This window comes from Oculina patagonica, chromosome 2, assembly GCF_052425735.1.
Source record: "Oculina patagonica isolate OP01 chromosome 2, crgOcupat, whole genome shotgun sequence".
Classification (NCBI taxonomy): Eukaryota; Metazoa; Cnidaria; class Anthozoa; order Scleractinia; family Oculinidae; genus Oculina; species Oculina patagonica.
The window spans coordinates 2,139,527-2,166,807 of NC_135759.1; the positions used below are offsets into that span (position 1 = coordinate 2,139,527).

The 27,281-nt window shown below is 39.5% G+C and overlaps 2 protein-coding genes across 3 annotated transcripts; one reads left to right on the forward strand and one right to left on the reverse strand.

Annotated features, from left to right (window-relative positions):
* Positions 1 to 397: 397 nt before the first annotated feature.
* Positions 398 to 15,879, reverse strand: LOC144642583 (TAF5-like RNA polymerase II p300/CBP-associated factor-associated factor 65 kDa subunit 5L). Its single transcript, XM_078501569.1, has 6 exons — positions 14,863 to 15,879; positions 13,048 to 13,193; positions 9,966 to 10,103; positions 2,997 to 3,190; positions 1,687 to 1,800; positions 398 to 1,176 (listed from the first exon to the last, which is right to left on the reverse strand). Exons 1-6 carry the CDS (start codon positions 15,690 to 15,692, stop codon positions 811 to 813), a joined length of 1,788 nt encoding a protein of 595 aa, XP_078357695.1. The 5' UTR covers positions 15,693 to 15,879; the 3' UTR covers positions 398 to 810.
* LOC144642592 (hexokinase-4-like) lies at positions 5,555 to 27,209 on the forward strand. Of its 2 annotated transcripts, none has more exons than XM_078501584.1 (8): positions 5,555 to 5,628; positions 19,692 to 19,787; positions 20,011 to 20,538; positions 23,332 to 23,624; positions 24,693 to 24,848; positions 25,374 to 25,521; positions 26,047 to 26,643; positions 26,850 to 27,209. In XM_078501584.1, exons 2-7 carry the CDS (start codon positions 19,716 to 19,718, stop codon positions 26,242 to 26,244), a joined length of 1,395 nt encoding a protein of 464 aa, XP_078357710.1. In that variant the 5' UTR covers positions 5,555 to 5,628; positions 19,692 to 19,715; the 3' UTR covers positions 26,245 to 26,643; positions 26,850 to 27,209. The 2 variants fall into 2 exon arrangements, with proteins under 2 accessions (XP_078357710.1, XP_078357709.1); XM_078501583.1 differs by lacking the exon at positions 5,555 to 5,628 and adding an exon at positions 15,927 to 16,333.
* Positions 27,210 to 27,281: the final 72 nt, after the last annotated feature.

Sequence of the window (27,281 nt, forward strand, 5' to 3'; positions counted from 1 at the left end):
CCGTTTCTCGAAAGCCAACGAGACGTAGGCAGGGTCACTCGCGTTGTAGGTAGAATGACACGTAATGACATGTATTAAATGACTGTTTTCACTTGCCTACCAGACATAAATGACATAAAGAGCATGCGTGTAAGCGTGAAACTTAGTCAAGGAGAAGGTGAGCTCGAAACAAAATTTCTTGCTCATTCTCCACGCGGCGGGTGGGCTCCTGTGACTCTGTACACGCAAACGCATGACGCAGACTGCAGCAAGAGAACAAACTCACATTAGCCGGCTCCCGCTACTACGTGCGTAGTAGCGGGAGCGAATGAGAGGTGGCTGTATTCGCAGGCTACTGCGCGGGAGGCTTTGTACTGTTTGTAGCACCAGAGCATCGTCAAGTTAACAACACAAACTCTTCCAATATCATGCTCGAATTTAATTTCACCTATACATAAATACATATTCGTTGGTTTTCGTTTCGTCAGCAAGAAAACTCTTAAGTGGTATAAAGTTGAGATGCCTTATGGCGAGACGAATTATTGATGATCCCAATAAAGCGAGAGGCGGTAAAAAAAGAAAGTTAGTATCTTTTTCTTCCACCAAAACGTGACTCGCGCTTGCTTCCCGCGCTGGTTACCAGCGTTTGCTTGCAGCGTTGGTGGCACGCCGACGTGCAACATTCGGGAGCATTCATAAAAGTACAATTGTGTGATTGGACGATTAACTACGATGAGAGTCGGAACGTCTTCGGGTACCTTAACGAGCGTTCGGATTCGACGGAAAACAACGTAGAATGGCCAGACAACAACAGCCACACCCCTTCTCGTCTCAAGTCGTTTGTGAACCAGCCGCAAGGACTAAATTACAATTGCTAAACTGCACACAGTGCACTGAGCAGTTCTTAGTCGGAAAGGAAGCCATTAGTTCCGGGGACACAGCAGCATTAGCGCTGCTGTTACTCGAAGTTTTTACAGCTTGTCCAAAGTCCCACACTCTTACACTGCTGTCCAGGCCTCCCGAGGCCAGTAGAGTTCCGTCCGCGCTGAAAGCAAGGCTGTACACAGTGTCAGTGTGCCCGCGTAGTTCTTTGATCATGCTTCCAGCGGATAAGTCCCACAGACGAATGCGCCGGTCTTCTCCAGCGGAGACCAGATACTGGCCGTCTGGAGAAATTGCCAGATCGTGAACTGAGCCCTACAAACATAAAAAAAAAGAGACAAGATAATGTTTTGTTTTCGACCATGCGCAAAAATTCACACCACGAGAAAAAGGAACTTTTTCAGTTGTTACCGTCTACGATAAATTTTCTTCTTCCCGTACAAAGGTTCCCCATAAATTATTAGCGCTCTGCTTGCAACACACTTGTTTGCATAAACTGTCGTGACGTGTTTCCCTTTCAGCAAATCAAATCCAAGAATTACGATGACGTGACAAAAAATTCCCGCCATTTTTTGGCAAACGCGGCATTACCCGAAGCGCATCTCACACAACTTGAAAAACTTTATCACTACTTTCTACAAAGAGCAACGTTAGTCAACTGAAATTTTGACAAGGTTTTATTGCGCTAAACTCGTACCAGAAAATCCTCTTGGATGGTCTTAGATCAATAGCATGTATATACTTTACTGCAGTTATGTCGACTTTTATAGTCAAACAGAGGATTAAGTGGATACACTCGCAGTTCGTGTTCTTCAATTCACGTACCTTGTGTCCTGTGAAAAGTCTGACACAGTTTCCTGACTGAAGGTCCCACAGCCGACACGTCTGGTCAGTAGAAGCTGTGGCCAGGTACGTACAGTTTTGATGAAATTTTACACACTGGAAGAATAAGGCAATTGAACTCATTAGCTATAGAATTACATTCATTTTAAGACTCAGGCCAGAAACTTTAAACCTGTTTCATTTCAACTCTTCCGACTCTAACTCGTTCTCAGGCCTCCCTCCTTGGTGGAGAGCGATGCCCGTGGAGTTGGGGGACTGATGCTCTCGCGAAATCGGACATCAAGTCCCGCACTCCCTATTTTCCGCCTTTCACCGTAAAAAAGCACAGCGTTTGGAACGAGGTAGATTTAAACTCACTGTTTTGAATCCATTGCAGATATCTCGAGTTTCTGAGATGTTAACACAACAAGCCCCATTTACAAGCGGTAAATAATCGGCACGGCACGGAAATTTTTTGGCACCGTACAATTTCGGCACGTCACTACCCATTTATACGATCAAAACAAGAAAGTTTTCTTCTGCTAGGCACGGTACCAATTTTTATATCGGGGCCTCTACCTTCCATTGGTCTTCTTCCCGGGAAAAGGCAGAAAAATGTTTTGCTGTGATTCTTCATCGTGCTTTCAGTGCAAAACACGAATTTTATCGGAAAGGAACGAGTTGTCGACCATTCAACATATTCAACAGTGTCCAGGGGCAAAAAAAATCGACCCCTGAAAGGAGTTGACGAAATCAGAAGAGGAAGATTGAAAAATAAATGGCTCTTTGAAGTGATGGTGGACGTGGCTTTCACACGGCGATTTTTTTTAGAGCGGGAGCTTTCTCTTCTTTTCTTCCTCGGTGGCATTCTCATCCCCTTGAACTTCTCTTTTTTGTACTCTTTGCACTGGTGTCACATTACATTTGGGACCAGTACGGTTACGCGTCGATAATTGGGAGTGCCGTGCCCAAAATTGTCAGCACGGTGCCAAAAATGTACCGTGCCGTGCCGATTTTTTTTTTGCGCGTGTAAATGGGTTACAGTCGGCCCTTCGCTGACGCAAACCTCCCGTAGGCAAAACACTTAGTCATGGGCCAGCCCACATACAAATACTACTTTTTTAACCTCCCATTACCATTTCGTAGATAAAGAGTTCTAATTTGGTGAAATTATTTTACATTGGATTCTCCAACACTCCAACTTGCGTTCGTCCGCCTACCCGAATAAATTGCTTTGTGGAAAACGGCGAGAAATTATGTTTTTATCTCGAAAGTCTCTTAAAAAGCACCATGTTTTGAGAATTTGTACTTACATCAACGTCTTGAAGATGTCCCGAGAAAATCCTCAAAGGAAATGTGTACTCCAAGTTCCATAGCCTGGCTGTGCGGTCCTGGGAACCAGTGGCAAAGTAGAGACATTGAGGACTAATGTCCAGGGCCCACACGGGAAAGTTGTGTCCCTTGTAAGCAACCACGTTGGTGTACGAGTGAAGACTCCATAAACGAACTGGCCAAGATAAGGAGAAAAAACATTGATATAACAAATGAACTTTGATTTGACTTTCGCTATTGTCTTGCCGTAATTTTTGAATCATTCCCAATCATTCTTTCGTTAGTAGTCTGAATTGTCAGCCGTACGCGTCCTCTCGTCCTAACTCCCCCCCCCCCCACCCACATAGGACGGCTGAAAGTTACAGACTACTTAGTTTGTCTCGTGAAAAGGATTTGGTTAGCTTGCAATGGATCATGGGAAGGGTTTTCCAGTTGATCTATTATTATTATTATTATTATTACCCAAGATCCAATGCAACCTTTATTTTTGTGCCCATGACTCCGCGGTTAGTGATTAAAAGCGACTGGAAAAGAACGAGTCTTTGTAATTCACAAGGGTAAGCCTTTTCGGTCGTCATATTCGAGTTGTTATCTTGAAAGACATATGGAACGGTCAGAAGAAAATTGATTTTTGAATATCATCTCTGAAATGCTACTGAAGGACAACATCCAAAGATTTTTAATTTTGAGTTAATCAACTTTTTTTTCCAGCCTTGGAAGAATTTAAGATGGATTCCACTGAAAACTCGAGTAATGAGTGCAAAAGTTAAGTACCAAAAATCTACTCATAGCACGACAACATTTGTATACTATTTCAAAGATTTTACTGAAGTTCATTTGTCTTAGTGACCCCGTGATTAAATTCTAAAGAATTTTCGAGAAAATTAAAGTCAAACCTCGTAAAAATGTTTAAAACGCGCGCCATTTTGTTTTGAACTGCCGTGAAACGTCCGTTTTAACTGAAATGTAGATAATTTCAAATCTATTTTACTCTCGCGGGGTCACCTTTAGTGCTAAAGTTTTGGCAGCTTTTTTTTAGCTGTCAGTACTCAAACTGTAACCATGCTATGAAATCACTTTGGTAACTTTATTTTTGCCTTTATTGTGCGAATCTTAAAAGTTGCGAGTTTCGAACATAACCTTTGAAATCTGTCAGCGTTTAATCCCGGATTAGAATTAATTGGCTTTGAAAACTTCAACCAGGCCTCAACCTGCACCTTAAACAGGTACAATAATAAACGAGCTGGCATTCTTTTTTGCTTCCCGCTGTGAAATTCTTTTGAACATGTCAATAAGAATTACGCTTTCTAAGGGTAAACTTTGTTATATTCATAGCTGTTCTGGACTTTGATACTCCTTGTATCACGCGATATAGCGACCCTTCGTCAGATGTTTTTTGTTTATATCATGGAGGAAAAAACAAGATAAAAATACCCTGTCATTATATAATTCCACGAATTTTCTTGTCTGTGACATCAAAACCGTCCTCTATTGTAAAAGTTGAAAGCTATCTAGGACAATTCTTCACAATGATAAGGGAACGGCCATGCGGAGTCGAACAAAAATACACGAATGCGGTAACTCGAGTGGGGGTGTGGAGGGGGTGGGGGTGATTTAGATCTGGTTATGTTCTACCGCAAAAAATGAAAAAAGTTCTCCTCTTTTAACAATGTATTGACTGTATAGCTGCCTTTGAGATTTGTCAAAAAAGAGACCAAAGAACTCTAGCAACTCTACACATATCTTTACACTTTCTCGTGAACTAAAGCCACAATTTAAACTTGTAAGAGCCACACGAGTTAACTAAGAACATGCCACAATCAATTTTTGTTTATTCTTTGTACGCAGTCTCGTCTCATATCAGGTGATCGCGTACTTTGTACTGCTGGCCTTGACTTCTACATGCAACTTCCGCCCTGTAAAAAGGACGTTCCGTTACGAAGCCATAATACTCTTCAAAAAAGTCAGGGAACTTGTTTTATAGGGGCGTTTATAATAGTTTTTCTGCGGCTTCAAGAAACTTTAGGGAGTTTAAACGGCTACGGAAACGTCGCTAAACAAAAATTTACGAGTACAAAAGCTCCGCACGTGCGTTATAAGTCTTTTTATATTTCGTAGCTGTCCTTTGCAAAACAACAACGTAAAATGACTACATTCTAAATTAAGCTGAGAACATTAACAACTACGGCGATTTTTTCACGCTTATATTTATTGGAATTGAACGTCGTCTTATCATTTTCAGCTGGGGGTGGTTTTAACACCCAAAAAAAAAAGACTAAATTGATCTAGAAATTCTTTTTTAATCGACGTTTAACAGTGTTGCTATAATCTTTCGTTTCTCATGCTGCTCCATATGCTGCTAAATTACGGTGAATGTTTTTTTTTTTCGGTGGAGTATTGCGTGTAATCTGAAATACCGTTACATATCTTCCTTTTCTGGGGGTCACTAACTTCGGAGCTATACGGTGTCTGTTGTCTCAGTTATGTCTGCACTATCAGTTTCACCCTGAGGGATAAACACGAGAGCAATATCAAAACAAAGCTAACTGTAAAGTGAAATAACTTGCAGCTTGGGAGGGCGAAAAGTTGTACGACACGAGGACGAATTTCAAGGTAAGATTTCCAAGAATTCGATTTGATAAATGAGTAAGAGAATTTGCCACAAAAATTGAATGTGAAATGCAAAACAACTCGTTTGACCACCGAATCGTATGCGCGCTCACAAGCTCTCATTGATATGAACCTGCTCAATTCACGACGGTCGACTCAGAGACATTTCGCTCATAGGACAGGCACATGGTGACAGATTTTGCGTTCTCTCAGCTCGTTCGACTGCGCATTGAGTTGATGATATGTCGAAGTAAGCAAAAGCTACTTTAGTCTATGATGTGATTTATTCGCTAAAACCTGAATCACGAGTGTTCGACGAATGTGGTGGACGCGACATTTTACGTGGATATTGATAACGGGTTATTAATATAAATCTAGACCACGGCGTTACAAGGATTTGGGGCCTGGCGTCTAACATACGCGTGCTAGTCATATGGGAATGACCTTAAAGCTTAAATATGTAGCTGATAGTCACAAGATTCTTACAGCCAATCAGCTAGCTACTATTTGCTTAAAGACTTACAGGCCAATTTCCCGGGACAAATTGCATAGGCATAGCAATACGTGCACATCGTATTTTATAGCATATAGAGCTTTTCATATCCAATAGTTATATTAGCAATTTTTTTGCCCGCCCATCCCATTCCCGGGCAGTCTTAAGTTTATATGTGTCTAATCTCACTTCATTTCGTGTACGTTAGTTGATTTCCATTTTATTTGTAGTTTTCAATCCAGTATTTCAATATTATGTGTATTGTACTTAATTAGATATTATTTGTGCATTGTAATAAAGACTGCCAGAACCCCAGTCCAGTGTCCGCGTGGTGGTTTAGACTGAATTAGAAGGCGAGGTCGAGGTTTCTATCGGCTGATAGTTGGCGATAGAATCCGAGTGCGAGCCGTGTAGTTGTTTTAGCGTAACCCAGAGACCGATCTATTCAACAAAAAGTTCAGTAAAAAGCGTTTTATTTATAGTTTTAGTTTGTGATTTCGGCTATTTTCCTTACGCGCGCTCCCAGAGCAGTCAGTCTATCAAGAATTTGACCGCGCTTTCGTAGCCAATAAGATTGCGTGTCTAATAGTGGGTGATGCTAAAATTTGATAGCCCCAGCTCAATCTATGTGTTTGACGCGCGTGTTCTTCTCTACATACAGCCGAGAATTTGCTACAGCGATCTACAGCCTATCAGAAAAAAACCTGTAATTCAAGCACGCTATAATTTTGTGCTTTACAATGACAAAAACAGTGAGCTCATTTTCAAAGAAAAACCTGTACTTAATATTGATATAAAATATTTAATGCATTTATTTATAACGAAAACCGACCCAAGTGACCCGATTTAACAGTCTCAGTTTTGGCCTATGTAATACGAACTGTCTAACTATCGACCGCATTTTTCCTAATAAAATTTTGGGCATTTGTTCGAGCTTAGTGCCCTACTGATTCTCTCAGGGACTTGAAATGGAAAAAGATCCAAGATTCACCAGAGCAAAATTGGCGATTTAGAACACAACAATATGACAAGAATCAGATTTTTAAGTGGTGAAACAAATATAGCAATGGTGAAAACAAATTTGACCTTTTTTGATTGGAAGTTTTTTTCTTTTTTCAAACATGGACGGCTCAGAAAGAAGTCGATTAGCGTGGCGAAGAAAACCATACTGGTTTTGTTTACCAGTAACGTGCAACTTTTAAGTCCACAAAATGACATAAGACTCTTCGAGAGAGGGGTATAAATTTGAAAACAGACAGATTTTACTAAGAGTGAATATATAAAAATGACCATGTGAAAATCCACTAAGGAAAAGGAATTGTTAAAATTTAAAGAAATAAATTGAAAACAAGGAAGCTAGTTGAGTATGTGAGTTATTTTTGGCATGCAGTGGTATTTTAATTAAGAGTGGCGGGCGAATGGCCAAGATCTGAAGACAGCCAAAGAGGAAGTCGTGCTAACAATAGAAAAACAGTTCACGTAAGTGTTAATTAAATTAATTCACGGCAGACTGTTCATCACCAATAAAGCAGCCTGTCGGACCACGTAAAACCACCAGTATTCACTCGAACAACTCTGTAGCTTAAGGCTCTCGGGATCAACGGAACTGTAAGTATGATTCTTATCCTCCCAGCGTATCCAATCGAACCCAATCGAACACCAATCGTTCGATTGGGTTCGGTAATCGAACATAATCGAACTCACAATAAAATTTGGTCAATCGAACAAAATCGAACGTTCGATTACCGAACAGTCCACAATCGAATAAAATCGAACGTTCGATTACAGAACAGTCGGCAATCGTACTCAATCGAACGTTCGATTACCAAACTCCGGTTTGTTTATATTGCGGACATTTTGAACGGTGAACAGTCCCCCTGATCAGTCCTGCGTGATTTACTTATCAAGAGACGGATTCCGAACAAAATCGAATCGGATTGAGTTCGATTGGTTCGAAAATCAAACTCACAGCAAAGTAGATGTTCGATTCTGTTCGATTACCGAACCCAATCGAACGACTATTGTTCGATTGGGTTCGATTGATTTTAGGTTCGATTTTGTTCGATTGGATATGCCGGGTATCCGGTTTCTCGAACCCTCGAGAAACGAGGGTTCGAGCCTGGTTTCTCGAACCCTCAATTTTTCAAACCTCCTCATAAAATCGAACCAAAGTGGTTTCCCTTTCCAAAGTTGAACACTATAATTTCACCCCCTGATTTTTTGGACCAATTTTCGTTTCCCTTTGAGGTTTGAAAAATCGGGTATCCACTGTTAGTAATATGATAACAAGTTCAAAACGTGAAGATCCTCTGAAAGAAGCCATAAAAACAAATGGTTGTTTAAAAGCAAGTCGCAAAAACTTTAAACAAAGGAAAAAACACACACTGCAAACTGTGCCAAAATGCTCTGATATTTGTTTTAGGTAACCTTCAACGAGACAATACATTGCCTGGTGCTGATGTAATGTTATGTAATACAGTCAACTCTTTCTTAATGGACACCTCTATAAGACGGACACCTGCTGTTGGTCCCGTCCCTGCCATTTTTCAGTCATTTTACTGTAACTAAACTCCCTATACTAAGACGGACACCTCTCTAAGATGAACAGATGGAGCCGGTCCCGAAGGTGTCCGTTTTAGAGAGAGTTGACTGTATACATAAAACTGTCAAAAAGACAGTTTAATAAGAATGCTTTATTTCTTTATTCTCAATAAACCACCATCTATGCTTAGTATCTTCCAAGCCTTCTTGTTTTCTCTAAAGATTGTATAGAGATGAGCAAAAAAACAGTTGGGGTTGAAAGAGCATGGCAAGAGTATGGGGGGTGAGTAAAGAGAAACAACAAATTTTGTCCAGTGAGGGGGGTGGGGTGGGAGACCTAAATTTTTGTACCTCTTTAAGGTCGCAGGGGACACCTTAGGCTCATCATTATGCATTTATTTAAAGCGTATGCACGAAGTGCAACGACTGACATCGACAACTTTACGAGATATTCATGACTGGATAATATACTGATATTTTAACCAATTTAAAACAACACTTGTCGTTATACTTTTAAAGAGATTGTAGGAAGTCTATGAGCTAATTTTTATTCGATTTGTTTTGTTTCTGCAACTCAGAGTAATCAAAATAATATTCGGCATAAACAATCGTGTCCTTCATAAAAACGCATTGTTCTCACCATAAAAGCATGGAATATAATTACCATAATTACATCTCTCCTTTGGAAACTGATTGTGTTTTGGTCGGGACACCTTCGGAAATCTCAAAGTTTTGACTTTTCCGACAATTTTGTGGCAGAGAATACAGCATGGATACAGACCTTCATGACTTGCCACTGCAGATAGGTAAACTATGGATATTGTAGTGTGTCATAACAGAAGCGGAATTTTAAAAGAGCTCTTTTAGAAAGAGGTAGAAGGAGTTAAAGTAAAATTTGCGCATTTAAACCGCCATATCTTGCTGGCAAACTTTAAATTAAAAAATCCGCTTCTGTTATGACACTCTAGAGATATTGACTGATTAGTTTTTGGCAAGAATATCACAGTGTGCTGTCTCCTACTCGTTCCGCAAACTCTGCCACAAAATCATGTTCTTCCCAATTTGGCACTAACTTGGCTATTACATCGCCGTTAAGTACAATCTACCAAATAATAGATGACATACATAATTTTTCATCATTTCTTTATGTCTCTGTAAAATTTGAGCTTAATCGCACCCATAACAGCCGAGAAATAAGCGTTTTTAAAGATGCAGGTCAAAAATTTAAGCATTAAATAATTTGCAGTGATAATTTACTGGAAAGTGAACAATAAAGCAAAAATCATTTTAACTTATAAAAGCTTACCTGAAGTATCCTCAGAAGCAGATAATAATATAGAACTGTCTGGTGAAAAGCGTGTACTATAGACTGAACCACAGTGGCCATGAAGGGTAACACTCTCGCTGGACACTGTTTCTAGTTTTGGGGTAAATGGAAGAAGGTCTGCAGAATAATAGTCAATTTGGGTGCTGTTAGTGATTGTAGGAGGTGCAGTGGCCTAATTGTTAGTGCACTGAAATCTGGATCGAGAGGTCTGGGTTCGAGCCCTGGCCAGGGTCACTGTGTTGTGTTCCATCCAGGGGGGAGTAGAAATACTCCTTTTCACTTCATGCTACTACTGGGATAAGCTCCGGCCTGATGGGCCACTAGGCTTGAACACAGAATTTCCTTTTTACCTAACTAGTGATTGTAATACGACTTTACTGAGAAAAATAAACAAGACTTTCTTAGGCATCACATCACAAACAAATTGGAAAAGGCAAGTCCCATGAAATTTGACTCAAATTCTGTGAGACTCATGAATTTTGAAGGACCCTTTTCACCCCTCTAAGTGGAAAATGTACCCATACAGGATGGAGCTTATCCCAGTCACCAGTACCCAATATTAACACCTGGGTGGAGAGAGGCACTAAGAGGGTAAAGTGTCTTGCCCAAGAACACAACACAGTGACCCGGGCAATGGCTCGAACCCAGACTGCTTGATCTAGAAGTCTGTGTCCGAGCCATGAGGCTCATACAGCCAGAGCTTATCCCGGTTTCCGTAGCATTAAGCGACTAGGAGTATTGCTACTCCCCCCTGGACGGGATGCTAGTCCATCGCAGGGTTACCCCCCAGCAGTAAATTCGCCGGTACCCATTTGTACACCTGGGTGGAGAGAGGCACTGTGAGAGTAAAGTGTCTTGCCCAAGAACACAACGCAGCGCCCCGGCCAGGCCTCAAACCCGGGCCGTTCGACTCGGAGGCGAGCGCGCTAACCATTAGGCCACCGTGTACTGTCGTGAATTGTAATAACGTCGTAAATTGTAATACCTGTCGTAAATTGTAATAACAGTTGTCGTGAATTGTAATAGCCGTCGTAAATTGTAATAACAGTTGTCGTGAATTGTAATAACGCACCTATCGCAAATTGTAATAACATGCTGCCGTGATTTGTAATACTCCGAGCTGTCGTAAATTGTAATAACACATTGTCGTGTTTTGTAATAACTAGTATTATCATATTCTGTTCTGTCATTTAACTCTCTTAAAAATGTCTAATTAATCGCAAGCATCGTACAGCGAAGGGAATTAGTGATAGGTTCCGGCAATTCAAGGTATTTTTATAAAATTGTGCATTAGTTTGATAAAAGAAAGAAAAAACAAAACAAAATTCAGGTTCACACTTGGTTGTTTTTCTACATAAAAGGGTATATATGGTACTTAATTACTTAATTGCATTGCCCAGTCTCTCACGCTTAGAAAGGTTGGCACGGAGTGTGATAGGTTAAGTTCGCTGTTTCTAATTTGTGCCTTTTTAACATTTATTTAAAAGTTATCTAGCTTCAACCTTTCTCCGCCGATAATAATATTACAAAAGGAGATGTTCACCGGACAATTATTCCAGCCAAACTAGTAAGATAAAAAAATAATTAATAAATAAAATAAAATAAACATCACTGTGAGAATAGGAGGGGTTTGGAATTACAATTGGAGCCCGATACCCCAGCATCATGGCCGCGAAGCCTGGAAAAAAACAAGAACTGCATGGTTACTGAATCAATATGACCAATGGATATTGAGAAAGACAAGGTCGATGTTGTTTAAAAGTCAAACAAAAATACAGAGAAAACAAAAACTGCCAAAATACTAGTTAGCGTTAAGAAATGCCGTTAATGGAATGACTTCTGTTGACTTCGTCACTTTACCTTCCTCACAATTCGTTTTACTTTTTTGACGCGAAAATGTAAGTTGGTCAGACGACACCGAAGACAGATAAAAGGGGAGTGGCTTTACACTTACCGTAATGATTCGATTTAGCGCCCGGGGCGCTTATTTACTTTTGGCACCTCAAGGGAGAGCGTTTATTCGTGACAGGGCGCTTATTTGGGACAGGGCGCTTATTTAATTTTTCGAGAAACAACCAAATGTTCAAATCAAAACTTAAATACATATTAGCAAATTGTTGAAAGTTCAGCTACTTTTTCAAGAATTGTTCATTAAAGCAGTAAATATATATATGCACGGTACGGTTAATGTTCATGCGTTTGTCTATTCGAGGTCGATGACTTCAGTAGGGGCATTTATCCGCAATAGGGGACGCATATTAGAATAGGGGCACCTATAAGAATGGCGGCGCTTATCAGAATGGGGGCGCTTATTTACAAAAACACATTCGAATGGGGGGCGCTTATTCGGAAGGGAGCGCTTATTGGAAGGAGGGCGCTAATTCGAATCATTACGGTAATAGACGAGCTAAATATCGTGGAAATATGTTTATACCGAAAAAAGGAGATGAAATTTGAAATTCGACCGTTTTACCCTCACAAAAATAAAGACCAATGACTTATTAAGAACCGACTAGAGGAATCACAGTGTATCCCCACGTTTCCTTTTAACGTGCTTTGCTGAAAATTTGTCGCAGTTCCGGTGAAAAGGTTGGTTAATAATGTTGAATAACCCTCATGACGACACCAAGCAGTATAATAAATTTACGCCATGAGATCTTTAACTGTTTTTTCTAATAGAAAACAAAAACGAGATTTCTGTATGATTGCTAATTCTCATTTTTTTAGGATTATTACAAAACACGGCAATGTGTTATTACAATTTACGACAGCTCGGAGTATTACAAATCACGGCAGCATGTTATTACAATTTGCGATGGGTGCGTTATTACAAATCACGACAACTGTTATTACAATTTACGACAGCTATTACAATTCACGACAACTGTTATTACAATTTACGACAGGTATTACAATTCACGACATTTATTACAATTCACGACAGTACACACCGCGCCTCCCATACATAACTGGGTTTAAATACTACATGCAATACATAACAACTCAAAATCAAGTTCCTTAATATAGTTTGGTGTGCTTCCCAAGCCAAATACCTACATACCTGGAGCAAGCTGCACTTTAGAGATTTCAGGTTTACTCTTTGGTCGTACAAGTTTCTTTGGTGTTAGACTCCATAGAACAATGGAAGAGTCTTCAAAACCACCACAGATGAGGCCAGTATCTTTAGAAATTGCTGCTGAACTTAGTCTGTGAAGGTGAAAGGAAACGTAGCAATAAATGTTTATTCAGAAAATGTGGGTTATGCGCAAGAATTATTTAAAATAAAAGAGCCATCAATTTAACAAAAAGTGTGATTTAGCTAAGAGACTGTAAAGAAGTGGAGATGGCCCATTTATACCTAGGCTCTATTTCCCGCCACGTATTAAGGAAACTGAGTTGGGGGAGTGAATGTGCTCGCCCAGGGGGGAGGGGGGATGACTCACATATTAAACAAACAGGGATACTTGTCACAGTTTTTGAATTAAGCCCCTAAGGAAGACCAATCTGGCTGTGGCTCAAGCTTATTTTGACCCCTAAAAGATACCAAAATGCTAAAAATATAATTTTTATTTCAATATTTCTTCATGTTCATGTGCAACTCTAAATGAGACCTAGCCTGAATTTCAGACATCCCTCTGTGGTCGCCTACTCCCCAGAAGGGACATCTGAACACAACTGGCCCTAATGCTGTCCGGTGACGTCACCACACTTTGGTTTTAATTCATGCCGAGGCCATGAAATTGTGAAAGAAAAATCGCTTCAATAAAGGATAACAGGGTATAAAACTATTGAAAACTTGAGACAAATGAATGAGATTTTAATTGACTGCGGGCTATATTCTTTTACGGAACCAATTTAATCTGAACTGATTTGCTTTATCTAGCGATCAAAATATAATACCGGTATGTTATGCAGCGGACAAATACAACACACTCACAAGTACTTAAATGAATCAATTTAGACGGTTACAGAGGCATCGAGAAAGGGAATTCAATACAAAAATATCCTACTTGACTGTGGGCACTGAGTTCAGAAACCACTGGCTCATCGAGGCTGCAGGACATAAGCATCGAGCAGCTTTGTTGACAGATCAAGAATAGTATAAATTTGGCAAAACACTGCATGTCGAAGTGACGAATGCCGCCAACTTAAAACCTACCGATTTCCATTACTATTCTTCATCCCTAGGTAAACTAATAAAGTAATAAACTCAAGGTAAATGACTAATAAATTCATATCTGGGAAGGTGAACTCTTTCGAACTCTTTCAAACGTTTTCAAATTACAATCCTTGCGCGGTAAAATTCAGTCATAATTTCACATAAATTATTATGCAAATAATTTTTAAATCAACCAATCAAAATCACTACCCGGTTTTCGGGTAGTGACGTCACCGGACGGCATTAGGGCCAGATGTGTTCAGACGTCCCTTCTGGGGAGATGGCGACTACAGAGGGATGTCTAAAATTCAGGCTAAATGAGACCTTGACGGCTAAAAATGTTTATGTTTTTCCCAGAACACCCTAAGTGAGACCAAATTCCAAAATTTACACGCCTTAGCGATACAACGAGCTTCCCTGTCTCTTTCCCCGAGTACTCACAGGCCTAATTTTTATTTTTGCTGCAAACTCTACATAGAAAGGAAAACCCCATAATATGACCCTGTATTGCTTGTATGTTCTAATGCTACAAAGCCATAGCCTGCGGACACAGACATATTGAGAAGAGACAACCGGTCAAAAGTCTGTGTTTGCAGGCTACAAAGCCACAAGCAGGCACTGCAGCTCTGTACCTGGTCAGTGGAGTACTGTGTCATAATCACTGACACAGTACTCCATTGCCTCTCAAAACCGACAGAAGACAGACAAAACTCGTACCCTTGATATGCATTCAAAAATGAGTAGAAACAAACTGCAGGCAGGCATGCAGGTCCATTCCTGATGTGTCCAATGCTTTCTTTTAAAGCCACTAAGTTCTCATTTTCCTTTTCTGTGCTAGATTTCGCTTGTTTGCCTCCTCTTGTAGCTCTGCTACTTAAAGTGGGAGCTTCAATATCGTCAGTTTCCAGATCTTCACCATTTTGCTTCAGTCCTGGTTTACTGTGAGAGATTTCTATGCTAAAATGTTTGTTCAATAGATGAAGCAATAACACATGATCGCCACTTCTAAGATACTGTAGGAAATAAGTGAATACTTTGTTGCTAAGTTTCACCACGAATTTACTGCGTCTAAAGTTGGAGGCGGTGTCGCTCGATTTCAAACGCTCCAGATCCGTGATCGCCTGTAGGTGCTGAATCTCCTCTTTATGCTCGATCGGAAAGTCTCCGCTGTGTTTCGTAAAAAGCGTCTGGGCAGCAACTGTCTGACCTTTTACGACTAGATCCAAATAGATGTTTGCAAACATAGGAAACAAAAATTTCGAAAGCTCTAGTCTGTATGCCTGGTTTGTGCCTGTTATGAAAGACTTTAAGTTGAAGAACTGTTCATCTAGCATGGCTGGATCCGAGCTGTTGATCGCAAACGAAAAAACATCAGGAATTCCGCTTTCGTTGCAGACCGTGGTCTTGAAAGCAAGGTCCTCCATCTTCTGTTCAACTGGAAATTCTTTCAATGAACTCTCACTTTCGGTGTACTTTCTCTGATTTAAGAAGCTGGTGATTACATTGGATACCTGCTCATGCATCTGATTCTTTTCATGTGCGCTCATACTTTGCTGCAAGAGTGTTCTTTGATTAGTTGTTCTTTCACCTCGACGAGTCCGCCATTTTGTAAAGGAAAGTGACCGCTGACTGCGAGAGTCTTAGGAAAGCCTGGGGACGAAATACGAAGACGAACTAACGCGTTTCGTGCGCGCGCTCTTCTGTCGGAAACTTGACGAGTAGTGTTAGGTCTCTAAAATAATATAAAACATTTCAATCCCTTCATAAAATAAGCTAACTAATCAGAAAAAAAAAACTGAATGCCTTTTGAATAAAATATAACTAAAAACAACGTCATCCCTTATATAAAACAGACAGGTCGGATCAGGTCGGATCACGATTTCTGCGCCTGATTATCGGATGAGTGTTCGGCGTCATGAACACGTACCGAAGACTTCCGAACGTTCCCGCTGTGAAGGCAAAGTCGAAGGCAAAGGGTGGACCTCGTTTGGACGTCATTCCCGTACGTTCTTTCGAAAGAGAGAGGATCGGGTTTCCCACAAAATATCTAAAAGCAACAACATTGCATTGTGAAACACAGATCGGAGCACGTAACGGAAAGAGTACAAAGTTATAACGAGTTTTCCCGTCTAAATTGTACAGTATTTATTGAAATATTTAAACCAGCTTCAAAGGACATAATTATTATGTAAGTACACTGCTTATATTTACAGAAACACACTCACATTAGAAGTCTGTTTTGAATTTTATATTTGTGGATCACTTTAGGCTCCGTTAACGGTAAGGTCACAGAATTCCTGCAGCGTAGAATGTTTTGTTCAACAGAGTTTTTGAAGTAATTATCTGCAAACTGAAGCATATTCACTATGTCTGACATAGCTTCAGTCATATACATGCTGTTTGAACCAGCAAGCAAAAGCCGATCTCGCCTTGAATTCAAATGCCAATACCTACAGACTGAAATCACCACGTAAACATGTCTCTTGCTAATGCATAACGTTTAAGCTTAAATAGATTTAAAATGTTTATAGTAGGGCACTTGATTTGTGAGTGTTCTCATGCAAGACATAAGCTTAGCTTCAACGTACATTTTGTACATGACCCGCCTCGCTCTTAGCTTTGAAAAGCGGTTGCATATTTTAATATTCTTTGATCGAACATTCGGAACCCAGTAGTCGTAGCTAGTTGATCTAGCGCAGCAAATTACGCACTGTTCTTATTCACAAGCAAAGGTGAAAAACAAAACCTTGCCCTGTATTTCTGTAGCATAGCCTGTAGAAATGCATGTAAAATGTCTCTTAGTGTAAGAATGGGCTTGCTTTTGCATGGCCAAGCATGCTTGTTGTTCATGTGGCAAGTGCTTTTTGTCATGTTTCGAAATGTGATCATTTCTTAATTTCGCGGTATTTGGGAAATTTGTTCATGAATACTGGAAAAATGCCAGCTATAACACAACAGACTTATTTACTAAGATACAAACTTGTGGCCTTGTTTGAATTTTTTTGATTTTTTTTTTATGGATATTGAATCAAATTTCTCATTGATCATTTCATAATATTTGGCAATCTTGTTAAAGCAATTGTATAATATAATTTTCCTAAGCATAACAGAAAAGAACAACATTAATTTTGTTTAATCATATACAGCCTGTGAACAGGCTTCCCAGAGTACTGTTGATGGCTTGAAGTGCCAGCAAACAGGACAAACAAACGGCACGTCCCAGCAGGGTTAGACATCTCTTAGCATGTCGGTCATTGAATGCTGGTCAATATTTTGAGGCTAGTAGTTTTGATAATCTACTTGTTCTCATGTAGCACACTGATATTTTTATACCTGATTGAAGAATTGGTTGTTGATCTATGAAAAGTATAAACCACAAACTATGTGACCTAAATGTTAACTGGGAACTCAGAAAAAATTATTGTCTTCTGTGACAGACTTGATAATAAGACAGGCTACCCAGGCTAGTAATAAACTTGATAATAAGACAGGCTCTCAAAGAAAGAAAATATCTTGATTAGTTATAAAGAAAATATTACGAAGCTAACCAAGGTTGTCTACCCAGAATACCATTTGAGTTATAAAATTTGTTCATGGTTTATGCAGCTTAATTTTCACACGTCAACGTTTCTTCAATTAGGTGTACTTAAAACAATTTGAGTTCATAAAAAGTAATCCTAATAAACAAATACAAATTGTGTTAAGCGTGTTATTTTCAGGTTCAAACAGATTAATCTGTAGGTTGAATACAGATTTAACCTGAAAACCAACTTAACCTACAACGTACTTAGATCAAACTGAAGTTGTCATCTTCATTACTGTTCATCTCTCCCTTATTTGGAGTATTGACTGGTACACAGATCAAGGTCCTTGATAGAAATGTATTTACACCCAGTTGGCAGTTACCACTAAGCACAAAATCAACCTGTATTCAGGGTGTTATGTCATTCATCACTCCTGAGTCACCTCACCCCGGAAGGTGGATCATTGCCAAAGAGACAGCCGAGCCAAGAGGCGAGGCTGTCGAGGCGGCAGAATCATAGAGCCGTGTGCGTATGAGTATATAGGCAGAGAAAATCTTAAGTTCTGCGTAAGGGACTCTTTTTTTGACCATATTTGGGTGTAAGTAAACCCCATATTTGGGTTGTATTGTTCTTCCCAACTGGTTCCCAGTCTCTCACTCCTTGCTAGAGAGCAAATGACCAAAATGGCGTCCACGCGGCTCGATGTTAAAATTTTCAATGTGGTCATTCATCCATTTACCGATAAATACACCTTAAAGGAATTATAAATCGAAAGAGAATACCCTACAGAATATTCAGCCGCCGAAAAAATGAACATCAAGGTCTTCAAAGCGATGAAATAATCTTTCGACTTTGGAGTCCTTTAATTTACGATCGAAGAGAGACATGAAAATCAAAGGTAAAGTCGGGTAAATGCTTCCTTTTAGTGTTGATTGTGTTTATAATAATAATAATAATAATAATAATAATAATAATAATAATAATAATAATCATTTGTATAGCGCCCTTTCCATACGTTCAAGGGCGCTTGACAATGTTTATAGTAATTGTTTGACCGATAATTTATTACAAATCATATACCGTTTATATTATGTTTGGTACGCATTTTCGCTCCGCGTAGGAATAACATCAATACAAAGCGACGCTCACTAAAATTACTGCATGTCATACACACAAGAAAGTCAAAAGTTTTTTGCTTCTAATGGCAAATGTAATGTTAACTTGAATAAAAATTTTGTCTCCAAATAATCCTTGACCGTTCAAGTTTTGCTTCTAACGGCAAATGTAATGTTAACTTGAATAAAAATTTTGTCTAAAATAATCCTTGACCGTTCAAGTTTTGTTTTCTGTTCAAATTTTTCAAGTTTTACGTAACTGAACATGACACTTCGCATGCGAGACTGAAATCTGACCCGTGCATTACTGTCTCTGATTACTGAAAATTATTTTTAAAAAAGCATCTTAGCAGTTTTGATTGTGGGATTTGATTTATAAGAAGTTCTTGAAATGCAACTATCCCTTATGTGGACGGAAACATTTTAACCATCGCGTGTTGTATTTAACAAACAGTGATTAAACTTCATTTAGTAGTTAATTATTGCCTACATTTTGTGACATTTTAACGTTGTAAAGAATTTAAAGATTTGTCAAGAGTTATCAATCTGACTCTGTCAAACCCGTAGCCTGCGTAGCAGACATCTGTGTACGTTTTTTAGTGTGTTTAAAAGAGTGCGCGATCGCGAGAATACGCACGCTGGAAACTACGGCGCCTGCTACGCAGGCTATCAAGCCTGTGTCATTTATGGACACCAGAGAAATAGCACTTTTTTCGCATATTACCTAAAATACAATTTACCATATTTTGGTCATTTCAAATATCGTTCTATCAAAAACCATTCAATATCTGTTCTTATGAACAAACATGAGTATTTTGCTCGTTGGCACTTACCGATAGGTACAACTAGTGTAATGGATTTAAATATAATCAGAATTTGCTAATGGATTTATGGCAATTTCTTGCAGATTTAAAAATTCCAAGAATCCAACATGTTTTCAGCTATACCTTTCGCACGTTCAGTATATGAAACTCTGACAAAAGCCCTCATTGGAAGAGATCAGGTAAGCACTGCTAGTTGAAGCGTTAACTGTAGGGCTGTGAAGTTACATGATGTTCTCATTTCTGTCTAGCTTTAATCCATGGGTGTTGCTAAGCATGCGCACCTTCCACTGATGTGACCTTGAGAAAAACACCCCACCCTCAATGTCATTCAAGACATTTTTGGATTTCCAAACTTGGTAAACAGTGTTAATTGTTAAATATCTTGTTTTTGTCTCATGGTAGGTATTAGATGTTTTAGGAGCATTTGATCTTTCCAATGAATCCATTGAGGAAATCATGAGTATTCTTAGAAAAGACTTTGATAATGGCCTCTCTGCTGATGAACAAAAAAGAGCAGAGAGCCCAATCAAAATGCTTCCAACGTATGTGAGGGCCATTCCCGATGGGTCAGAAAGTGGAGATTTCTTGGCACTGGATCTCGGTGGTACAAACTTCAGAGTGTTATTAATCTCGATTGACAAAGGAGAAGTTAAAATGGAAAGTGACATATACCCGCTAGATCAAGCGCTGATGACGAGCGATGCTGTAACACTGTTTGATTACATCGCTGGTTGTATTGCGCTCTTTGTTAAGAAGAACAAGATAAGCGACAAGTCATTACCGCTGGGGTTCACATTTTCATTTCCCGTGAAGCAGTTATCACTGACGTCTGGCTTGTTGATAAGATGGACAAAGGGATTCACTGCCACTGGTGTGGAAAATGAAGATGTCATCAAACTTCTCCAAGAGGCTCTTGTTAGAAATGGAGTGGTAAGTTAAAGAGTTCATATCTTCAAACAATAATTAAAAAAAATCCACAAATGCTATTCTCGTTCCCAGTGCAGTTTGTCCCTCTTAGCCAGCTGAGCCTGTGCATGAGAAACAAGTCGCTCTGGGGACACATGATTTGATTGGCTGGTTTTAACAAAAAGAACAGTCAATCAAATGAACCGTTTTAAAATCCCTTTGTTCTACAAGAGTTACAGTGAAACGAACTCAACCGGGGCCACCCAACGTTTTTTAGCCAATCACAAGACAAGTTTTAAACAAAAGAATTGGAGTTCCTTGGTCAGGGGACCAATCACAGTGAAGGGCAATTTTAACTCTTCGCTTGACTGAATACGATGCGAAGGCACGCTGAAGTGTTGTTTTTACGGCGAAAATATAATTTTGTTCATTTCGTTTACGGTTAAGGCGAAAGTCTGCCAGTAATTTGGAACACTGGACGGAATCAACGTAAATACGTTTACCGAATTACGGCCGCGAATATTTTTGAAGACTAAAAGGATTCTGCGTATCACCGAATTACGGCGAGCAATTTTGAAGACTTCGAAAGACTGAACGAAGTGATGAATGTAGCGAAATAAATTTACCGGCCGATTCACGGCCAGCTCAATATTTTCCGAAAGACGGCTTGGAATGTCGAAGACGAAAGCTTGGATAATTCTTGATCGAATATTACGGCCGGGAGTTTTGAAGACTGAACGGACGCAACGTAAATAAAAAATTTACCGAAGCATGATCGGCTATAAAACTTACAATATGCCACACATTTTCCAAAACACGGCCGGGAATGTCGAAGACGAAAGCTTATGTCAGTTTTCCTCGAATTTGCGGCCGACATTTTTGAACACTAAACGGGCTCAACGTAAATATAAATTTACCAAATTACAGCCGCTAACTAGTATGCGTGAACCTGTCACGTTTCTGCACGTGTTGTTGAGTTTTATCCGGCGATGAATATTTATGGTTTGAAATGTTCTCCGTTGTAATTTGTTCATTAGGTACAATGTTCTTTGATCACTGTATCACTGTATATATATCACTGAATGTAATACACTGAGTTTATCTCTTTGCTGACCGGTGTTGATTCGATTCGGCAAATTCCATATATACTGGTTTGAGGAAAAGTCAGGAAAAGTCGTTTCGTCTTCACAGTTTCAGCCGGTGTCAATTCGGTAAATAAATTTTTGTCGAGTCCGTTTTGTCTTCATTCCAGGCGCAGGCCGTGCTATTTTCGTTGAGTCCGTTCAGTCTTCAAAATTCCCGGCCGTCATTCGGTAAACTTATTAACGTTGATTCCGTCCAGTGTTCTAAATTACCGGCAGACTTTCGCCTTAACCGTAAACAAAATGAACAAAATTATATTTTTTGCCGTAAAAACAACACTTTAGCGTGCCTTCGCATCGTATTCAGTCAAGCGAAGAGTTAAAATTGCCCTTCACTGTGATTGGTCCCCTGACCAAGGAAATCCAATTCTTTTGTTTAAAACTTGTCTTGTGATTGGCTAAAAAACGTTGGGTGGCCCCGGTTGAGTTCATTTCACTGTAAAATTGGTTGATTTGATTGGCTCGATTTGAAACTCCCTTTGTTAAAATATAGCCAATCAAATCATGTGCCCCCGAAGCCACTTGTTTCTCGTGCAGCCCTTGGCTCAACCAGCTAAGAGGGACAAGCTGCTGCAAATGCTAGTTGTGAGATAAATATAGTTAAGTTTAAATGCGGGGGAGATGTGTTGGCCAATGACTGGTGACCTGATCAGCTAGTCCAGATTCAAACCTTAGCCAAGATCTCTGCCCTTTGCCTTTCTCTGTTTAGGAAGACCTATCAAAGGGTAATTCCTTGTTAGGGGGTGGGGGGGGGGGGACTCTTGATATAGATTAAGCCCCTAAAACAACATGGAATCCATTTACATGTCTGATCAGTCCATGCAGTACGTTTGTCATGTATGTGCAACCCTAAACAAGACGTCAACGGCTAAAAACATTGGTGTTCTGTCCTAACACCCCTAGTGAGAACAATATCCTTAATTTAGGGCCTGTTTATATGGAGTAGATTTGTCCCTGGTAGGAGAGTTACCCTCTTCCCCGCGCTATCTTTTGCCGAGCGTTTATATGAGAAAGTTGTCCCTGTTGACCGAGCCAAAACTTGGCCCTGTCGGTTCAAAAGACTGGCAAGAGTTATTTTGAAATATCTATTATGGCGGCCTTTTCTAAAATCAGGAACGCTGAAACATTGACGAAGACCATTTTTGGACAAATCTACCCCTGACTTTAATGTTGTTTTGGCCGATTGCAGCATTTGCGCATGCTCCGTATGTGTCACCTTATCCCTGGTAGGTGAGGCAAAAAAACCAAAAACTGTTTATATGGAAAAAAGTTGGCTCGCTCCCCAGGGTCACCCTACCTTCAAAGCGAGTGATCCTCACTCCCAGGGTCACCCTGCCCCCCGAGCCAACTTTGCAATTTCTCATATAAACAGTTCGCAGCTGTTTATAAAGAAACATATGAAAAGCTCTCTCGCCCGGGGTGGCAGGGACAACTCTCCTCCCTATAAACAGGCCCTTACACTGTTAAGCGAAATGGCAAGCATCACATCCCTTTAATATGTGAGATCCCCGCGGAGGAATTACCAATGCAGCAACTAGGAGTAGCCTAGTTATTTCATGCTTTGAAACCAGAAGTGGCAACACGGCTTAAAGCAGATGGAATCTAACATACCCTATTAATAATAAATTAATAATGATTAAATTAATAATAATTCTAAAAATCTATTGTTGCACAGAGTACCAGTGTGGATGTTGTAGCGCTCGTAAATGACACCACTGGAACCATGATGTCATGTGCACTCGCCAACCCTAACGTCAGTGCTGGCTTGATCTTGGGAACTGGAACAAATGTTTGCTACATGGAGAGCCTTGATAATGTACCCAAATGGGACGGTGATCAGAATGAACCGCGTCAAGTGATTATCAATACAGAGTGGGGAGCATTTGGTGATAACGGCTCTTGGAATCACCTCCGAACAAAGTATGATGAACAAGTGGACAGCGAATCACTTAACCCCGGAATGCAGTTGTAAGTAACGTAATCATTATGAAATTTAATTAACAATTAGTCTACGAGCCTGAGTTTTTTATGAGCGAATAGTCAATGAGCCGCAGTGGAGTTGAATATAGCTCATAGAAGTTGAGGGCGACTGTGTAGTCTAATTGTTTTGGTAGAAACTCTGAAGGATTGCAGTCCAAAACCTACAATTTTATGTACTTTTCAGCTAAATATCAAGAAAAATTCAAGGAGCACACCGGGGGACTGTGTTCTATCAGCGAATAGAAAACAGTGGGAGAGCCAATCAGATTCACAGATTTCCAATAGAACACAGCTGTGTTTCTACTAAATCCAGATAAATGCATATAAGCTGAACAAATAAACCTGGTCATTCAGGGATCAATAAATGTACTATCCACCAGGTAAATCACTATCTAGTGGAAAATGTTTGAAATGTTTTCAGTTGTTAACTTTTATCAACTGGATAGCGATTTATCTGATGGGTAGTGTTATCAGTGTCAAGCTGTTTACTCTGTCAATCAGCCATCCCATGTTTATTATGTACAAACACTGATGTCAGAAGTGTTAGACAACTTTCTTAAAGCCGTAGCGTAATCAATAGTCACACGGGGCTGTGACATCATTAAGAGGGGCAACCCATTACACCTGTTAAGGCTGAGTTCACTAGATGTTACGGGTGAAGATGTTGATTGGTGGTTATGTTACACTTGTGAAAGAACGAAATACTATACAGCTGATAACTTTAATGTAAGGGCTGCTTAAAGACACCTAGAACAGCCCTGGCTAGCCTGTTCCAGGGTATATCTATTAGCTCAGGTTTCTCACCCAGCCTGCACCAGTCAGTGGTTTTCAATCATGAAAAAAGCTAATAAAAATTTGTGCCAGTATATGTGCAATCAATCAAAGGCCATTTTGACTGAAAATCTGAAGAAAGTAGGCAACTAACATAGCCAAACTTAAAATACGAGTTTCTGGTATGCTGTTTTTTAAAAGTTCTTGTGCAGTTCAGTTATTTGTTTTAATACTGCCAAAAGGTTGCTAACAACTTGAATGCATTTTCTTATTTTCTGTAATTAGATTTGAGAAGATGATTTCAGGGATGTATTTGGGGGAAATTGCAAGAATTGTTTGCATGGACCTTGTGGAGAAGAAACTGCTGTTTAAAGGACAAGTGACTGAAAAATTTAAAACTAAAAACAGCTTCCTCACCAAGTTTGTCTCTGATATTGAAAGGTAAGAATTAGGCCAGAGAAAAGAGTGCTTTGTAAATTAATATTGTTAGTGGTAATATTTGACAGAGTGCGGTTGGTAGTTTTCATGGTGTAAATTCTTTATTTCTGCTGATTATGGTAGGTAGGTAGGTAGGTAGGTAAAGTCTGCGTCGAGCCTAGTGGCCCATACAGGCCGGAGCTTATCCCAGTTTCTGTGGCGTGAAGCGACGAGGAGTATATGTACTCCCCCCTGGATGGGATGCCAGTCCATTGCAGGGTTACCCCCCCCCCCCCCCAGCATTAGTTTGCCAATGCCCATTTATACACCTGGGTGACGGGAGGCACTATGAGAGTAAAGGGTCTTGCCCAAGAACGCACTACAATGGCCCTGGCCAGGCTCAAACCCGGACCGCTCTATTCAAAGTCCAGCGCGCTAACCATTAGGTCACCGCACCTCCCATAATATGAGTGCTGATTATGAGCGTACCATATTGAATAGCAGAGGGGAAATAAATGATTGAAAATAGGGCCTGTTTATATTTTACAGTCACGAGAGGTACAAGATTGAGGAGGTCCTGCATGAAATGGAAGTGAAGGCGTCAGAGGCTGACATTGAGATTTTGCAACAAGTTTGCGCTGCAGTATCCATAAGGGCTGCCAGACTAGCTGCTGCAGGGCTTGCTACAATCGTCAAGGTATGTAATTTGACTCACCTTCTTGCTTTTTGTACACTAAGTATGTTGTAGTTAAATTTAACTCAGGAATTTTTAATTCAACGATTACCATGTTTTGATCTGTTAGAGCATGTTTACTCTTAGTAATGGTGTAGTAATTTTAAGTGCCCAGGCAAATGTGACCATCCATGGGATTGTTTGTTGAACAGACATGTGATCCATAATTTATTTCTTTGCTGCTCTAATATTTTCTGCATTTTTTGTAATTTACATTGGAACGCTCAGGTTTTTGCACTTCAGAACTTTCGCTACCTGTTCTATTGTGTTCAGAATGTGCTTTACAGCATTTAATGCTGTAAAGCACAGTTAAAAGTGTAAGAATAAGATTAGAACCTTCCAGTGAAATCCAAGTACACTTTTGATTGCAATTTTGTACTTTTTTATGTTACAAATCAGTCAATAGTTGAAATAATTTTGGTTTTTAATCTGTGCATAATGTTTACTTATTTATAACCCAAATAATTTTGATTTTGTTCTTCTAAACAGAAAACAAATAACTACACCACAACCATCGCAGTAGATGGCAGCCTCTTCAAAAAGCACCCACAGTTCAAGCGTTACATGGAGGAAACCCTTACTGAAATATTGCCACAGGCTAATATCACTCTTATGCTGTCTGAAGATGGCTCAGGAAAAGGAGCAGCCCTTATTGCCGCAGTTGCATCAAAAATGAACAAAGCTTGAACTGGCCTGGCATTATTGGAACAAGTTTATTTAATATTAATTTATTATTAAATAATAATTTAAAAAAGAAATTGACTTGAAGTTCCTCCTCCTATAACAAATGATTTTCTCTAGTCTGGCCTAGTTACTGACAGTTAAATGTATTGGAACAGATCCTCTTGCATATAATTGCCGTCTATTGTATTACTTGGTTATATCAGGGTTTTATTGTATGCGCTGAATGAACAGGCTGTATAATCCTATGGTCTTGATACACCTAACATGCACATGCAATTTTGAAATCAATAGATTTGTTATCATAAAATTATACATAAATAGTCCATTTTTGTAAGAAACATACAAAACAAAACAAAAAATCTGGTGTAGGGTGTGACGTAACAAGTTTTAAACAATTATTTGGTTACTTGAGATTATTAGGTCAGAAGAAATTACAGTTGAATCCCGATAACTCGAAGCCCCCGCTACCTCAAACCTTTTATAATTCCCCTTTATGTCATTTTCTTACTAATTTTACCTTCAATAACTCGAACTCCTGATAATTTGAACCTTTTTGATTTCTCTTGAAGGTTCGAGTTATCAGGATTCAACTGTACATAGGAATACAGGGTTATCTTTGAAATTAAGCGTTAGTAAGTAGATAGATCACTGATGCATAATTGTATCACAAACCTGCACATCAAATACTGAAAATTTATGCCATATACATCTCACTACATTTCTACTTGGAAATGAAACAAAAATATAAGGTAGCTGTGAAAAAAGGGAGTAATGTTTTAGCCATGTATTGGTGAAACTGACAAAGTACTGTAAGTTGTAAATTTATTGTCTATTTACAGTGTAATCCTAATTTCTTGAACCTCCCAATAACTTGAAAAAAATATTGCCCTTGGATTTGATTCACTCCTTCTCAAATGCATTAATAATTCATCAAGTTAAATCAAAGAAAAATCTTAACTGCAAAGGAGGTTTGGATACCTGGTCTTAAAGCTGATTTCCAGTCCGTACTGCGCAGACTCGGGGTTTGTTTACGTTTTTGT

Bases quoted from the DNA above. Each gene is read 5' to 3' on its own strand.
- LOC144642583 (XM_078501569.1), bottom strand. From the start codon at position 15,692: ATGAGCGCACATGAAAAGAATCAGATGCATGAGCAGGTATCCAATGTA. The intron at 10,104-13,047 runs GTATGTAGGTAT...ATTATTCTGCAG, and splicing joins TAAAGTGCAGCTTGCTCCAG to ACCTTCTTCCATTTACCCCA. The intron at 1,801-2,996 runs GTAAGTACAAAT...TTATTCTTCCAG, and splicing joins GACATCTTCAAGACGTTGAT to TGTGTAAAATTTCATCAAAA.
- LOC144642592 (XM_078501584.1), top strand. From the start codon at position 19,716: ATGTTTTCAGCTATACCTTTCGCACGTTCAGTATATGAAACTCTGACA. The intron at 20,539-23,331 runs GTAAGTTAAAGA...ATTGTTGCACAG, and splicing joins CTCTTGTTAGAAATGGAGTG to AGTACCAGTGTGGATGTTGT. The intron at 24,849-25,373 runs GTAAGAATTAGG...TATATTTTACAG, and splicing joins TTTGTCTCTGATATTGAAAG to TCACGAGAGGTACAAGATTG.